At 56.0% G+C, this 16,480-nt stretch overlaps 1 protein-coding gene across 4 annotated transcripts in view; it reads right to left on the bottom strand.

The window, feature by feature from the left end:
- Window positions 1–16,480, bottom strand: part of VOPP1 (vesicular, overexpressed in cancer, prosurvival protein 1) — a 47,081-nt gene continuing 30,601 nt past the window's right edge. Inside the window, exons 1-5 of one of the 4 annotated variants that reach the window (XM_014530335.1) lie at window positions 9,658–9,819; window positions 9,013–9,071; window positions 2,347–2,424; window positions 1,436–1,572; window positions 17–130 (exon numbers count right to left, since the gene is read on the bottom strand). In XM_014530335.1, coding sequence (XP_014385821.1) covers window positions 84–130; window positions 1,436–1,572; window positions 2,347–2,424; window positions 9,013–9,071; window positions 9,658–9,804 — 468 coding nt within the window. In that variant the 5' untranslated portion in view covers window positions 9,805–9,819 and the 3' untranslated portion in view covers window positions 17–83. Of the gene's footprint in view, window positions 131–1,435; window positions 1,573–2,346; window positions 2,425–9,012; window positions 9,072–9,657; window positions 9,820–16,480 lie in introns of those variants that run through there. The other 3 variants (XM_014530324.1, XM_014530329.1, XM_005858415.2) reach the window with 3 other exon arrangements.

Genomic DNA, 16,480 nt, shown 5'->3' with positions numbered 1-16,480 from the left:
CAAGTCAGAAGTACGGCCGCCATTCCCACCGGCCGGGGAACATTTGATCAGGGAGGGGACCACCTGGCACAGGTGAGCCCAGCTCAGACAGGGAGGCCGCCTCGGGGGATGCCATCGGGCGGCTGGGCACCTGGGCACCGATGCTGGTGGGAGCGGCTCTGCTCCAAGGTGACCCCCTCAGCTCGATCTGAGCTGCTGCTCTGGAGCGTGTGTTTCAGATCTGCTTCCTCTGGCCATGCTGATACCATGGACAGAGCACTGAATACACACAGAGAACCGAGACTCGGAGCGGGAGCTTGGGGCGCACTGGGCTCAGCTGACTCTGAGTGGACGCAGGTCTGTTTGAGGGAGGCCTCCTTTACCCCCGGAGACACTGGGAGCCTCAGAGCCTTCGTCCCAGTACATATGGCGGAGGGTCTCCCTGTGCTACAGTTTAACTGCATGGCGGTCCGATTCCTGCCAAGATGCCCACCGGGTGTGCGAGGGGTCTCACGCCTGCACACGTCAGACCTGGGACCTCCCTCCAGTGCTGCGGGGAGATGAGAACAGAAACACGAGGCCAAAGTGCATCTGCAGGAGTTGGCAGGAGGGCAGTCTGCCAGCCGGGGCCTCCTCTCTCTCCTGCACATCTGACAGGCGGCACCTGCTTCCCTGGTGCGGCCGCCCACTGCCCTGGGCCGTGTCTGCCCACAAGCCCTTCACCTCCATGAGTTTCCCAAAGGCAGAGGTTATGCTTTATTTATCTCCAATCCCTTTATATCTTAAAGATTAAGATTTTAAAAGAGGCTATTGTAATAGTCCAGGATAGGCAATGGAAGCCTCCGAAGAGGAGAGACGAAATGGGGAGTCGAGAAGAAGAGGTGTTCGGGAGGACCTGGGGGCACACTCAGTGTGGAATGCATGGGACAGAGAAGAGGCCTACATAGAAATGACTGGCTCTGGTCTTGATAGAGGTCCCAGGGAGCAAGAGCAAGGTTACAGGAGAAGGGCAGTTCTACAGGAGGAGGGCGGGGCTACAGGAGGAGGGCGGGGCTACAGGAGAAGGGCGGTTCTACAGAAGGAGGGCAGTTCTACAGGAGGAGGGCGGGGCTACAGGTGTAGGGAGGTTCTACAGGAGGAGGGCGGAGCTACAGGAGGGCGGAGCTACAGGAGGAGGGCGGGGCTACAGGAGAAGGGTGGGGCCGGGAATGGTCCATGGTGGTTACAGCCACGCACGCAGTGTACAGGGAGGGACACAAGGCCGAGGAGCGGGAGGTGGGGACGCCTGACTTTGGCGACAGGAAGAGAACCGGGTATTCAAGGATGAGGAGAATGCAAAGGGGGCTGGGAGGACTAGGATGGTGAAGTGGGGCCGGGTCCCGGCAGCAAACGGAACGCGGAATGTTTAGGAAGACGCCTGGACGGCGGGAGGGGCGCGGACGGAGGGGTGGCTGACCTGGCGCCGGGTTCGGGGGCTGCCTGGAGTAGGACACGTTGAAGGCGGGCTCCTCGATCAGCGGCGGCGGGTACATGCGCCTCCGGATGAAGAAGCCGGCTCCGCAGCAGAAGAGGACGCCCATCATGAGGAGGAACCTGGGGGTCACAGCGCCCAGGTGAGGGCCAGGGCGGCCCAGGCCCCCACTCTGCGGGTCAGAGGCCGCGCTGCCGGAGCCCTGGTCTCGGCTCCCCCGTGAGGGTCTGTGCAGACACTGCCCTGCAGGCCTGGCCGCTGGCGGGGGGCCTCCTCCTCGGAGAGCTGGGCATGGGCAGGGCCCAGCGTCTGTCCTGAGTCGGGAGGCAGCCCACACTATGTGAAGGGAGACGGCGAGGCAGCAGGAATTTTATCGTGAGATTTGCAGACTCTCTGATCTTTAGGAGGCTGAGCCCTGGCCCGTGTGGCTGGGCTGGTGGGGCCTTGTCCCCTGCACAGAAAAGCCGCCTGTTCGATTCCCAGTCAGGGCACATCCCCGGGAGGGGGTGTGCAGGAGGCAGCTGATGGATGTCTCTCTCTCACATCAGTGTTTCTCTCTCGCTCCCTCTCTCTCTAAAATATCAATTTAAAAATCTTTAACAATAAAAAGACAGTTGACCTCAGTGTTGTTTCGGACACTGGCCAGGAGCTGCTGGAGGATGAGGTGCTGCCCAGCCCCTGTCCGCAGGAATCAGCCTTCTCCCCCGGCCGCCGCCTGGGAACCGGGAGGGGCTTCCGGCAACTCGGGGAGCAGAAATGCTACTGCGAGGCCAGGCGGACACACCTGCCGGCTGACGAGGCAGCCCCCGAGACAGTGACCAGGAAGGCGACGGGAAGGTGGCGCCCCAGGGCCCGGGGCAGGGGGAGAAGCCATGGGCAGGCGGGGTGTGACCTACCAGAAGTACCACAGCCGCTGGATGGAGAGCGCCCGCACGCAGCACCGGGACCCGCAGCAGTCCTCGTAGGGGCGGCATCTGCGGGAGGGGCACAGGGTCAGGGCCGGTCCCGGGAAGGGAGGACCCTCAGAGACCCGGGCAGAGCTCAGGGCAGAGGACGGACAGCCCCCGCTGCAGGCCACGAAACGGCCACACTGACCACGTCCGTCTCGTGGCCCAAATGGAAGGTGCAAGACGGGCACGGTCAATGTAATTCACGGCACCATGTCCCGCAGGCCCCGTGCGCCCAATCACGACGGCTCCTCCGGGGAAGCGCCACGGCCAAGGAGGGTGTGACCGCTGGCTCTGCCACAGGCCGGCACTGATGTGCTGTGGGTCCCGCTCAGCCCGACCCCCGACGGTTCCAAAGACGGGATGGCAGCCCTCGCAGGGCAGGGGGGTTAAAGACAGAGCCTGCAGGGCCAGACCGGCTGGGGGGCTTGTCCTGGTCTTGCCACTAACGGTGGGGCCTCTGGGAGCCGCAGTTTCCTGAGCAAAATGGGCGCGAAGACAGGACGCGGTCACGGTGCCGTTGTCCTTACAGAAGTGCCCACAGGCACTGTCCCTGCCCTCGCCACCCCTCCCGCACCCCACACCTGAGGCTTCAGGCTCCTGTGGACACTCAGGGGCTGTTCCTCCCCCAGAAGAGGAGCCGAGAAAGGCCCTCGCCAGGGACGGGGCCCCCTCAGGCCCCGAGGGGTCATCACTGCCTCCTTCACTATTTGTGCCCCGCCCGACCCCCACCCTTTCCACCCCGCACACCCCAAGAAGGAGAGCTGACCTCACCCCGCACAGAGGGGCCCATCAGGCCCAGGTCTGCCAGGAGCCAGGAGGTGGGCACACCAGCGCCTCCGGACCTGGTCTGGCTCTCCAGCGCCAGCAGGCAGGTCGGCAGCCGGCCAGGCACTGGCTCTATGGAGCTGCTTCTGCCTCCGGCTCAGACACCTGCGAACAGCACTTCCCCTCACGCCATCCATTATTCACAGCGAGGACGCGCCAGACACAGCCAGCCAGGCTGAGGCTGAGGACAGGGTCTGGAATGACCTGGTCAAGGCCACAGGCAGAGCAGCAGCGGGAGGAGTGGCCTCATCTCCTTCGCACTCGAGTGGACGCCTTCCCTGCACCTGTCTCCTGTCTCCTGCCCCGTCTCCGCAGCAGGGCAAGGGGCGTGGGCTGCCTCGTCTCCGCGCCGCTGACTTCAGAGCACCCCCCTTCTCTCCTTCAGCGGCACTGAGATCCGAACCCAAAACTACAAGTGTGTACACAGGACACCCAGCACCCAGCACCCAGCACCCAGCACCCTGCACCCTGCTGCATCCACCGCCCCTGAGAGGTACCCAGTCACGCAGGAGCCTGGGGAAGGGTTGACACCTCCGCTGGCCCTAAGGTTTTCTCAGTAAAATGCAGGTGACAAGGACCACTAGACGCCACGGGCCTATTCTCACTCACAAATCCCTGGAGGCCAGCTGAGGAGCCCAACCCGCTTCTCCCCACCCCCGTGGACTGGGCCGAATTCCTGTCATTCCTATTCCTGAAGAGCAGGAAGCTGGCTCCTCTGAGTCACCGGCCTTCTCTGACTCACGTAGCAGCATCGCATGAAGAAAGTCTCCACGTCAGACAATGCCCCGTGACTGACTGTGGGAAGCTCCCGCCCGCACCAGCACCGGCACGGCTGCCGTAGGACCTCAGCAGCTGGAACTGCGCGCTCACGGCTCCTGGGCCCACGCGCTGGGGCTGCGACGCACGCCCTTCCCCAGTGTGTCACCCCGAGCCCGAGGCCCGCGGGAGAAAGACGACCCCCCTTCGAAGGGAAACTTGAGCGGCTGCTTGCACTTGGCAGGCAGGTGGGAGCTCCGATCCCTCTTACATCTGTACGCTTGTCGCTGCCACAACACCTCATCAGCTGGGCCGCTCGTCTTCTGTTCTCTACACTCTAAATCAGGGTCCTCAAACTTTTTAAACAGGGGGCCAGTTCACTGTCCCTCAGACCGTTGGAGGGCCGGACTATAGTTTGAAAAAAAACTATGAACAAATTCCTATGCACACTGCACATATCTTATTTTGAAGTAAAAAAACAAAACGGGAACAAATACAATATTTGTATTTGCATGTGGCCCGCGGGCCGTAGTTTGAGGACCCCTGGGTCTAAATTATCCCGTGCAGCCGCCCGAGGGTGTCCTAGAAGCAGGATCGGACCTTGGAGATAATCCGGCACAGGCGACTGGGGCCCAGAGAGGGCAGGAGGTCTGCCCAAGATCACACAGCGGCAGAGCAGGACTGGAGAAGGTCTGACTGCCAGCCCCCCAAACACTCCCCAGCACCAGGGCAGGCTGCCAGTCCCCGGTTCCTCCCCGCCCTTCCCTGGGTCCTGCGTGTGTAGGAGCGCCTTCCAGGTCACCGGAGATGTGGAAGTCACCGGCTCCAGCCCTCCACCAGCTCCCTGTCCAGGGAGGGGACATGTCAGCTGTGATCATAGTCAGTCTTTGTTATAACTAACTAGGGGCCCGGTGCACGAAATGCGTGCATGGGTAGGGTCCCTAGGCCTGACCGGTGACCAGGGCCTATCAGGTTCCCCGTCTCCCCGTCTCCCCACCTCCCGCCTCCTCCTTCCCTTGCTCCCTCAGCACCCCACTGCTGCTGTTGGTCGCCCACCATATTCCACGCCGCCCCCTGGTGGCCAGTGTACGTCATAGCAAGCGATGGAATTCCCGTTCTCCCACTCGAACTCCCGAGGGGACACTTTGCATATTAGCCTTTTATGTATATAGACTCCCCCCGACTCCGTGGGGGGCCCGTCTGGGAAATCAGGGACACACTCTCTGTCTCGGGACACTTTGCATATTAGTCTTTTATATATATAGACTCCCCCTGACTCCGTGGGGGGGCCCGTCTGGGAAATCGGGGACACACTCTCTGTCTTGGTCTGAGGGAGATGTGGGAACTGGGTGGGCCCTGGTGATGCCGGATGGGAGCCGGGCTGTGAGGTCGCACCGGCCCCCCATCAGGGTCTTTCTCCTCCTTGGCCTTCGGAGACGGCCTGGGGTCCCTGCCCCACAATCGGACTCACGAGTCTGCGTGCCCAGCACCAGCTCCTCCTCCTGCTGCCTCCTCCCCCCCGTCCCCACGTGGGGAAGAAGCCCTCGATGTTGATGGTGGCAATGGCTTTTCAGAGCTCTAATAACAGTGACGACATTTTTAACTTTCCAGGCCCCTTCCCCTCACTAGGGGGAGAGAGAGGGGTGACAGAGCCCAGACCAGCAGGTCTGAGTGACAAGAACGGCTCGCCTCCGTCTTCTCTGTCCATAGCAAAGACGTTCACCTACATCCTGAGCCAGGAAATCAGGAACAAATCAACAATGAAATAGGAACGGCCCCCCTGCAGCCTCTGGGAGCCTGGGGATGCGCCCTGGCTAATCTACGAAACATGAGAAAGGCCGTGTCACAAGACAAGGGTGGCCACGCCTGCCCCGAGCGGAGTCCAGGAAGCAGAGCCAACCAGGAAAGGCCACTGTTCCCAGAAGAACTAACGCGTGTGCTCCCCGGCCGCCCAGCCCCTTTCCCTCCACCGGGCGGCTCTGCGACCGGACCCCAGTCTTCCCGCTGCTGCCTCAGTTCTCAAGGTTCCACTTTTCCCAGTAGCCAGGCTTCCTGCCAGCACTCGCTGGTTCCCGCCGGCCCCTGGCCCGGAGCCCGCCTGCCAGCCTCGCTGACAGCCCAGCGCTGCCCTTCCTGCCCATCCCCGCTGCCGGCTGCAGGGCCCAGATAACACAGCGGTGGGGGGAGAACGTCTCTAGGAAACGGGCTGTCAAAGTCCGGTGAGAACTCAAGGAGAAGGAAGACCAAGGACACCCTACACCGCCGTCCCTAGAGACACCGGCCACATCGGGGCCACGTATGTCAGGTGGCAGCAAAGACACAGCGGAGGGCAGAGGGGCGGGAGCCACTTTGATGAGGGACGCTGCGCTCACTGTGAGGTCCCGTGACCAGCCTCAGAGGAAAACCCGCATCCTTCGTGGCGGGTGTGGGCTCACCACCTCTCATCCTTCCAGGAGAGAACAGCCAAAGGGCTCCAGGTCACGGAGCACCTCCAGGTCCGGGGAGACCTCTGTTGGAAGGCGCCCTCCCAGAGGTTCGCTGGGTCATACTGGCTGACGCCTCGAAACGAGATCGGCGCTGTTTCCTGACTAATTAGAGACCAAACATTGTTTTCTCGGCCACAGAATTAGCCAAATCTGAGGAGGAAATCCCGTCAGCGCCTCTGCCTAGCAATGTTCCCCGATCGCCCTGCCGGGACGCATGCTAGTTAACCAGGCAATCGGGAAAGAAAAGCAAGTATTAGGGGGCGTTCTGCTATTTCTAGTAGAAAGAGAGGAAATACCTGTTTTCCAAAAATACTCTTATTTACACCCTAGTCTGTATTTGTTTTTCTCAGCTTGCATTTATTTTTTGAGAAAAGTCTGGTTCTATTCAATTTTTTACTTTGTTTTCACTACACAGAGGAGGTAGTGGTTTCTCTGAGGCAGAAGTATACCTCGCACCTGGAATTCTTGAGTTTGCATTCCTCGTGTGACCTGTTTGAGAGGGACGGAGAAGAGAGGGCAGGAGAAAGGGGGCCCGGGCAAAAACTCCCCTCTGATGACTTCCGAAGCATTTGTAAAAAGACTGGTGGGGAGGGGGAGGGCGGAGAGGGTAGAGGGCATAGAGGGGATAAATGGTGACGGAAAAAATAAAAAATAAAAATAATAAAAATTACGAAGGACTTGCAGAGTCAGTCATGTTTCAATTATTTTATCAGTGAAAAATGACTTTTTGTTTAAACTTTAAGGTCAAAACTTCTTTTACGTTAATGCGAAGTCTCGTTAGGGGCAGAGATTTTCTTTTCTAACTAGAGGCCTGATGCACGAAATTCGTGCCAGAGTAGGCCTTCCTTCCCCTGGCTGCCGGCACCGGCTTCCCTCTGGCACCCAGGACCCAGGCTTCCCTTGCAGCCCCAGCTTCGTCCGGAAGGTCGTCCGGTCTAATTAGCATATTATGCTTTTATTATTATAGATAACGCCGACTTGCATTACTATGCAGACAGTAAGTCTGTAACAGGAGCATCTACCGCCTGCATTCCTGTTACAATGATTGTTAAAGACTCAGGTGCTGGGAACAGACTCTTTCTCGTGGGGCGTCAGGGCTCCTGCGTGTCAGGTGTCTCAACACAAAACCACGCGGGAAGCGGCCCCTCTCCCGCGCTTCCTCGAGCGGCCAGCAGCCTTCCCCGCCCACACTGCCTCCTCAGGAGCAGAAACCCCGGGGACGACCGGCAAGAAAGATGTACGTACTGGCCAGGGAAGCAATCACCCTTCTGGCCGCTGTTATATATTTCCTGCCTCCTTTTCCTAGACACCTAGGAAATATACGGCATTTCCTAGACACAATATACGGCATTTCTGCTGTAACATTAGATGCATTACGAAAAATCTCATGTTTTGCAAAACTCGATACTAAAAATAAGTCTTGGGGGGTCGGGGGACTGGTTTGAGGCATTCCTGCAAAACTATGGGACATCAAAACACAATCAAAAGTAATCACTGAGCCCCGCCAGGAGGTCACGGGTTCAATTCCTGGTCAGGGCACATGCCCGGGTTGTGGGCTCAACTCCTGGTCAGGATGCATACGGGAGGCAGCCAATTGATGTTTCTCTCTCTTTCCCCCTCTCCCTTCCTCTCTCTCTAAAATCAATAAATACATTTACAATAAATCATCCTATATAATAAAAGGCTAATATGCAAATAGACCTAACAATGGAACAACTGTTCGCTATGACACGCACTGACCCCAAGGGGGTAGACACTCAATGCAGAAGCTGCCCCCTGGGGGTCAGTGTGCTCCCACAGGGGGAGCGCCGCTCAGCCACAGCCGGGCTCACAACTGGCGAGCCTCTCCCGCCTCTGAGACAACGCGAAGAAGGTCTGACTGCCGGCTTAGGCCTGCTCCCCATAGGGAGCGGACACCCCCGAGGGCTCCTGGACTGTGAGAGGGCGCAGGCGGGACTGAGAGAGCCCCACCGCCCTGAGTGCACGAAGTTCATGCACCAGGCCTCTAGTGATAACAATAATTGGTAACCTCGATAGTTAACCTGGCCACCTAGGCAGGTGGTGCAAGAACAGCCAGTGACTAACACAGCAGGAATGAAAAACGCATGCAAACAGGGAACACAGCGGTGCCTTCCTAGAGGGAGGCTGGCAGGTGCGGGGCACAGGAAGAGACAGACAGACACACACACACACACACACACACACACACGGTCACAGCAGCCGAGGGGGCTGTTTTTCCCGCTCAAGTTCAAAATCCCACTCCCCGTGTCCTCACACCCTCGGCCTAGAAGCCATATAAGCCAGCGTCACGCTGGCCTTGCCCACACATCTTGCCCCTGTTGACCAATTGTGTGGGAGGCACCACAGCGCCGTCCTCCACGCGACTGGCCCAAGCGGGTGGTGACCCGGGCGGGGGGTCGCTGCGCACCAGTGAGCAGAGGCGGGTGAGCCGGTGAGGGCCTCCCAACAGGGCTTTCCCGACCCATAACCAGTCCCGTGAAAGAACCGTAATTCCACAGAATCAGCGGGGCGGGCAGGTACTCACATGTAATATGTCGGGTAGAGTCCTTCGAAATACCAGCAGTGCTTTTTGGCCTCCGTGCACTGCAAAGAGAAGAGAAACGCGGTCACTGGGGGCGGCTGCCCGGTGGGGAGACAGCACAGAGGACACAGGCGGGAGAGAGGGCGGGAGAGAGGGCGGGGCCGCAGGCGGGGAGCGGGGCCCTGGGAGAGAGAGTGACGGGGAGACGCCCCACCCGGACCTTTGCTTTAAGTTTCTTAAAAGAGAAAAGAAACGTAGGAAAACAAATATTTCCCGAGGATTTTTCTAGCCTGTCATCTCTCTAAACGCACTGGTAACCCATTTATGAAAAGGCAAAGACAGTCCATGTCAAACGCACGTGGTACTCAGATATGTAAAGAACGCTAGAAGCAAACATTCCAAAGATTCCCACCCCTCCCCCCATTTCCATTTTTGAAAGACACTGCCCATAGTTTTCACCGTCCTAGATCTTTATATTCCGGAATATTCCAAAAGCCGCATCTAAATCACAGGTCCCCCATGCAGCCCCGTGCCGGATGGACTCTCAGTCAGGATTCACTGCCCCCTCCCCCATTTCCAGGGTGAGAAAGGGGGGGAGGGCAGAAAAGACCACAGGAGCCCCCTGTGTTTCCCAAAGAAGTCAGACACCTGGCACTCCGGAGGGGCGGGCAGAGCCGGTGGGAAGCCAGCTGGTGGGGGGCTCTCACAGGGACAGCAGCCAGGCGCACCCCCTTCGCATGAGGACACTGAGCAGGACCGCTCCGACCTCTCCGAACGGGAGTTTTCTAAACTCATGCCCCTCGTGCCGTCTCTGTTTTAATTCACAACCTCCTACCGCCACGATCTGTCCACTGACCCCTGGTGGATACAATAGCGCCTTCGAAATAATACAGGACAGCCCGGCTGGCGTGGCTCAGTGGTTGAGCGGCCACCTATGAACCAGGAGGTCAGGGTTCAATTCCAGGTCAGGGCACATGCCTGGGTTGTGGGCTCGATCCCCAGTGTGGGGCGTGCAGGAGGAGGCAGCCGATCCATGATTCTCTCTCATCATTGATGTTTCTCTCTCTCTCCCTCTCCCTTCCTCTCTCTGAAATAAATGAAAAAATATTTTTAAAAAATACACCTGACACGCACCGTCAGCCATGTCCGATGTCGTCGCTGGCTAACAGCACAGAGGCATGTACACGCACCTGGATGCTACCGCCTATGCAGACCTGTTCAGCCTGTGATGTGCTGAGCGCGGTGGGCAACTGTGACACGGGTATCTGTGTGTCTACACACATCCGAACAGAGAAGAGCCCCGCACACAGCTTCATAAAGGGACAGGTGGTGCACCTGGACGGGGCTCACCCTGAAGGCAGCCCGCAGGACTGGACGACGCTCCGTGAGTCAGGGAGTGAGTGGTGGGGGCAGGTGAAGGCCCAGGAATGACTGGACACGGCGGTGGACTTGACGACAGTGTACCCTCAGGCTGCACTAAATGTATAAAACACCGGAGAGGAAATCAAGCTCAACAGATGCAGTCAACACGAGATGCACGAGGCTGCCGCTGCGGTAGCACGGCTGCTGGTTTACAGCAATTTCTTTCCATTTTTTTATTGATTTCAGAGAGGAAGGGAGGGGAGAGAGAGAGAAACATCAATGATGAGAGAGAACCATAGACTGGCCCCGACTGGGGATCGAGCCCACATTCCAGGCGGGTGCCCTGACCAAGAATCGAACCTGGGACCTGCTGGTTCATAGGCCAACACTCAACCACTGAGCCACGCCAGGCGGACTACGGCAATTTTTTTAGTAAGCAGAAAGAGTACACTCTAAAATAACAATAAAAAGCATAGTATAGTAAGTACCTAAACCAAAACAGTCACTTATGTTCATTATCAAGGTGACATACTGCATGCACATAATTGTATGTGATCTACTTTCATCCTGACCAAGAATCGAACCTGGGACCTGCTGGTTCATAGGCCAACACTCAACCACTGAGCCACGCCAGGCGGACTACGGCAATTTTTTTAGTAAGCAGAAAGAGTACACTCTAAAATAACAATAAAAAGCATAGTATAGTAAGTACCTAAGCCAAAACATTATCAAGGTGACGTACTGCATGCACATAATTGTATGTGATCTACTTTCACGCGCCCGGCAGGGCAGTAAGTGTTGACACCAGCATCACCACAGACATGCAGTGTGTTGTGTTGCAATGTTACCATGGCTACGTCGCTAGGCAACAGCAGCTGTTCAGCTCCATTCGAGTCTTACGGGACCACTGTGGTACAAGTGGGACGTCACGGACCGAAGCATCATCGTGACCGTGCGCGGCCGAGCAGGCAGGCCTCGGGGACAGTGCAGGGTCGGGGCCAGACCACAGTGGAGCGCGCCTCCCCGCACGCAGCGCTGTGAACGTCTTTGTTTTGGGGTGCACATACAAGTCACGTTCGCACTGCCCTGTAGGCTCTTAAGTGTGCAACAGCATCACGTCTAAAAGATCGTGCGCACACCTTCATTTAAAAAGCGCTCTGCTGCCCTGACCGGTTTGGCTCAGTGGATAGAGCGTCGGCCTGTGGACTGAAGGGTCCCAGGTTCGATTCCGGCCAAGGGCATGTACCTGGGTTGCGGGCACATCCCCAGTAGGAGGTGTGCAGGAGGCAGCTGATCGATGTTTCTCTCTCATCAATGTTTCTAACTCTCTATCCCTCTCCTTCTGCTCTGTAAAAAATCAATAAAATATATTTAAAAAATAAAACGCGCTTTACTGCTCAAACATGCTAACCACCGTGGGAGCCTGCAGCCCTCATCTCTGCTGGCGAGGGTCCTGCTCACTGTGGGTGGCTGCAGGCTGGGGTGGCGGCAGCAATTTCTTAAAATATGACAGCAGTGGCGTCGGCCGCGTCCATGGGCTCCTCTCTGCAGCACGCGATGCGGTCGGACAGCACCCGCAGCAGCACTTCTTCCAAAAGCGGAGTCCGAATCTCCGACCTGCCGCTGCTCCATGGCCTGGCCGTGCGTGATGGTTTCAGTCCCCGCTGTCCTTCCAGCTGTCCTCACGGCATCTCCCCGGGGGAAAAGTCACCTCGAGAACCCGCGTTCTCTGCCCGACCCTGGGGAACAGCTCCTCGCAAGCAGGTCAGACTCGCGCCCGGCGGGCCGCATGCCCGTTTGCTGGCAGAGCTACCGGGAGATGCTACCGGGAGATGCTGCCGGGAGATGCAGCCGTGCGGTCCGTCCTTCTGGCCCCACTTCTCATCCTGGTCCTCCTGCCGCTTCCGCCACGTCTTGAACCCTCTGAAGTCCTGACCCCTCCAAGCCGCCCTGAGGGCTGGGGTCACCTTCTCCTAAACTCCTGCCGACGTTCATCTTGTGACCTCCTCCCACGACCACAAGTGTCCCTAGTGGCACCGAGATGGTGAGTCCTTTCCAGAAGGTTCCGGTGGACTTTGGTCGGACTCATCCGAGGAACCACCAGATCCGGACCCAGCGGCTTCCAGGGTTCGTTCTCCTGGGACCCTCAGTCACCGAAGCAGACGCAGTGCTGCCAGGCCCCCGGGACAAGGGAGCCAGACATGCAACTCCTGACATTTATTCGTGTGCTCGTTTTCCAAACGCTCCCCAGAAAGAGCAAACCCATCTCCAAAAACGTGTTTAAAAAGTGAATAAACTAAGGAAAATCCATTTCAGGGTCTTATGTCCACCCCGGAAAAGAGCTCTACCCACTGCGAAGCCTTCCTCCGTGGCTTCTGAAGAATCGCCCCTCTGCGGGGAAAGCAAGTGTGTGTGTGGGAGCGGCCAGGTCAGCGCTGCTGTCACCCCTCCCCCCACAGCACCCAGCACCCGCCACAACCAGGGCGCTGTCCACCCTCTGCATGGACCGCAGCCCCTCCCTGGGCTCATAATTAATATTCCTTCCAGGGCTGTCATGGAAGCAATAGCACAGCCATCTATTTTTTAAATTATTTTTTAATCTTTATTGTTGAAAGTATTACATAGGTCCCCTTTCCCCCATTGACCCCTTCTAGCCTGCCCCTGCCCCCCATCCCCGGCCCTCACCCCCTACTGTCAGTGTCCATGGGCCATGCATCTATGCTTACAAGTTCTTTAGTTGATCACTTCCCACCCACCCCCACCTTCCCTGTGAGGTTCCGCATCTGTTCCTTGGTTCTGTGTCTCTGGATCTATTCTGATCATCAGTTTATTTTGTTCATTCGATTCCACCTGTGAGTGAGACCCTGTGGCACTTGTCTCTCTCTGATGGAACATCGCTATCTACTTCTTGAAGTGATCATAAGAGCAGACACCTAGCCCTAGCTGGTTTGGCTCAGTGGATAGAGCATCGACCTGCGGAATACAGGGTCCCCGGTTCGATTCCGGTCAAGGGCACATGCCCAGGTTGCAGGCTCGATCCCCAGTGGGGAGTGTGCAGGAGGCAGACAATCAATGATTCTCTCCCATCATTGATGTTTCTATCTCTCTCCCTCTTCCTTCCTCTCTGAAATGAATAAAAACTACATATAAAGAAGAGAGTAGACACCGACAATTTACAAACCATTAACAAAGCAGAGCACGCAGGCTTGTGAGAAAACATCCACTGAGGAGCCATTCCACAGAGGGAGGCTGACATTAAACTCGCGGCCGTTATTAAAGACCAGGCTGTGCATCACTGCAGCTGAGCCCTCCTAAATATAGTCATCCGAGGTTAGCACCTAAATAAGCCCGAAGAACAAATCCTCGCTAATCCCCAGCAGAAATCCTCACACTGATGTAAATTATTCTGCATCCAGCCCTGCTCAATTCAGGAACCCTGATGCCACCGTTTGATAAAATGGAATAGACATGCTTTTTCTGTTCCAAGTTTAAAGAGTGACTGCACCCCAGTTATTACGGAGGGGCTGCGGTCCATGCAGAGCAGAGCCGTGGACAGCACCCCAGTTATGGCGGGTTCTCGGGGGCTGACAGCAAGCGCTGACCGGACCGCTCTTAGCACACACATTTTCTTGTTCAGCGGAGGGGCGAGTCTTAAGAAACCACAGTGGAAATCTTCAGAGAGTGGGCGGAGCTACTTTTAGGGGGACATAAAACCCTGACATGGATTTTTTTTCATAGCTTATTCACTTTTTAAACATTTCTTGGGCCCTGGCTGGTTTGGCTCAGTGGATAGCGTGTTGGCCTGCGGACTGAAGGGTCCCAGGTTCGAGTCCCGTCAAGGGCACATGCCCGGGTTGGGGGTTCAATCCCCGGTAGGGGGCCTGCAGGAGGCAGCCGATCCATGATTCTCTCTCATCATTGATGTTTCTATCTCCCTCTCCCTTCCTCTCTGAAATCAATACAAATATATTTTTTAAAAATGTTGGGGGGATGGGTTTGCTCTTCCTACAGAGAGCTTGGCAAACTCCCACACAAATACTCGTAAGGTATCACCTGTCTAGCATCTTGGTTCTCAGGAGCTTGGTAACGTCGCTTCCCCGAATACCTGTGCCTGAGGAGCCTGCACGGCGTTGAGAGAACGTGAGGAATCTGTGACTTCGGACACTGGGGAGCTAAGAGCTGGGGTCTGAGGTTCAAAACACGGTGGGTTTGACCTAATTCTGCCCCTTCTCCTTGTTCACAGGGCGCGAGGTAGGATCTGCACAGGGATCGCCGGCTGCCGAAGGAACGCCTCCCTCCAGCACGAATCCCCCCGACGACTATTGTGGGGAAGCGCCAGGCAGCCTGTCCTGAGCCCGAGAGGCCGCTATTTGCCTCCAAATGGCCAGGCGGCCCCCGAGGACCAGCCGGAGGACCAGCCGATGGCTCTTTGTCGAAGGGGAGGCGCCCGGCGCTGCTGTCTCCTCCATCAGCGCTGAGACCCCAGCTGCGCCCAGGTCCCGCCAATCAGAGTCCACGCTCCACACAGACTCCGAACAAAGGAGGCGCTGGATGCTGGCAGGTGGGTGCTAGGACCAGGGACAGAGGCAGCGGGCTTGTCGCCATCACAGCAAAAAAAACACAAGGAGGGGTGACAGCTCATGACCGCAAAGTCCCTGAATGTCAAAGGACAGGAGAACCCTGCTTGCAATTCTGGCGCTGGAATTTTAATCAATCCCTACGTGCCAATTACTACCTCCTTGGGCTGATGAACATCCTGATTTTCAGGAACATGCCATCTCCAAGGAACCTTGATTTTTTTTTATTTTTTTTTTACAAATAAGAGTCTGAGACATCTCACAAGCATCATTTATCAAAGGGAAGAGAGCAGAGAAACACTTAAAAAGACAGACAGAAGAGCCCCTCCAGCGTCTTGCAGACGAAGCCACATCAGCCATGCCTACAGTGCCAGCAAAGAGCCATCACACACAAAGCACCATCTACAGCTGGGACGTGAGGCTGGGGGCCGCGATTAGCTCTCCTGCAGGTCCCGGGAAAGCCCCGTGAACTCTCGCAATTCCTCTGGACGAAGTCGCGCTGTCTGCTTTCCCTGCCTGAGCTCTTAACAAAAGGAAGGTACGGAAGCAGATCTCAAAGTCCCTAATCTCAGGAGGTAAACGCCTCGTCGCCAGGCCATGAAAATGAATCACTAACCAAAATTCAAAGGCAAACAAGAGAGCAACGTATTGATACATTATAAGGTTAATGTCTGTAAAGAATATGGAGCGTGTACAACTTAGTAAGAAAAAGATAAAAATCCCAATAGGGAAAAAATGAAATAGATGGGAGAATTCTTCAAAGAAGAAACACAAAAGGCCAACAAGCCTATTTCAGAAGATAAGGTTCATTAGTAGTGAAATACATGTGAAGTGCAATGGTAGGTTTTATCTGTCAAAATCCCAGCATCCAGTGCTGGTGAGGGCACGAGAGAAAAGACATCGCACAACGTGTGTGGAATGTAAATGTAATGTCTCAAGAAGACAGTGATTCAATACGGATCAAAAAGCCCTTAAAATGTACATCCCCTACACAGGGTGGTTACACTGATCCCGAGAACAGAAGAGTAACCATTGTGAATACAGGCTCTTAATAACCAAAAGTTTCAAAACGTGTGCTTGGTTAACAAATTAATAAGACATCCAAGAGACATATGAGCAGGCACGTCCTATCAGATGGTAAGGAAACGTGTAACAGTATGAGTACATTTTGCTCAGAAAAATAAAGCCAATAAAAAGTGTGTCTAAGAGCATATATTATCGCCCACAGGAGAAAATAATATGGAGAGACAGGTACAAAAATACTGACGATAAATGGTCTTTTTGGTGATATTAGAGATGATCTTTTTTCATTGTACATGTCGGTGATTGGCCTCCAACTTTTCTGTATGGAACTTGTAACATTTTGTTTTAAAAATTCCATTAAATTTTACTTTAAAAAAAAAAAAAGCAGATCACTTATGGCCCAATAAAGAAATGGGGAGTGACCCTAGCTGGTTTGGCTCAGTGGATAGAGCATCGGCCTGCGAACTGAAAGGTCCCAGGTTCGATTCCGGTCAAGGGCACATGCCCGG

The sequence above is a fragment of the Myotis brandtii genome, unplaced genomic scaffold, assembly GCF_000412655.1.
Source record: "Myotis brandtii unplaced genomic scaffold, ASM41265v1 scaffold1173, whole genome shotgun sequence".
In the NCBI taxonomy this organism is placed as follows: Eukaryota; Metazoa; Chordata; class Mammalia; order Chiroptera; family Vespertilionidae; genus Myotis; species Myotis brandtii.
This window is presented reverse-complemented; position numbering and strand designations above follow the sequence as displayed.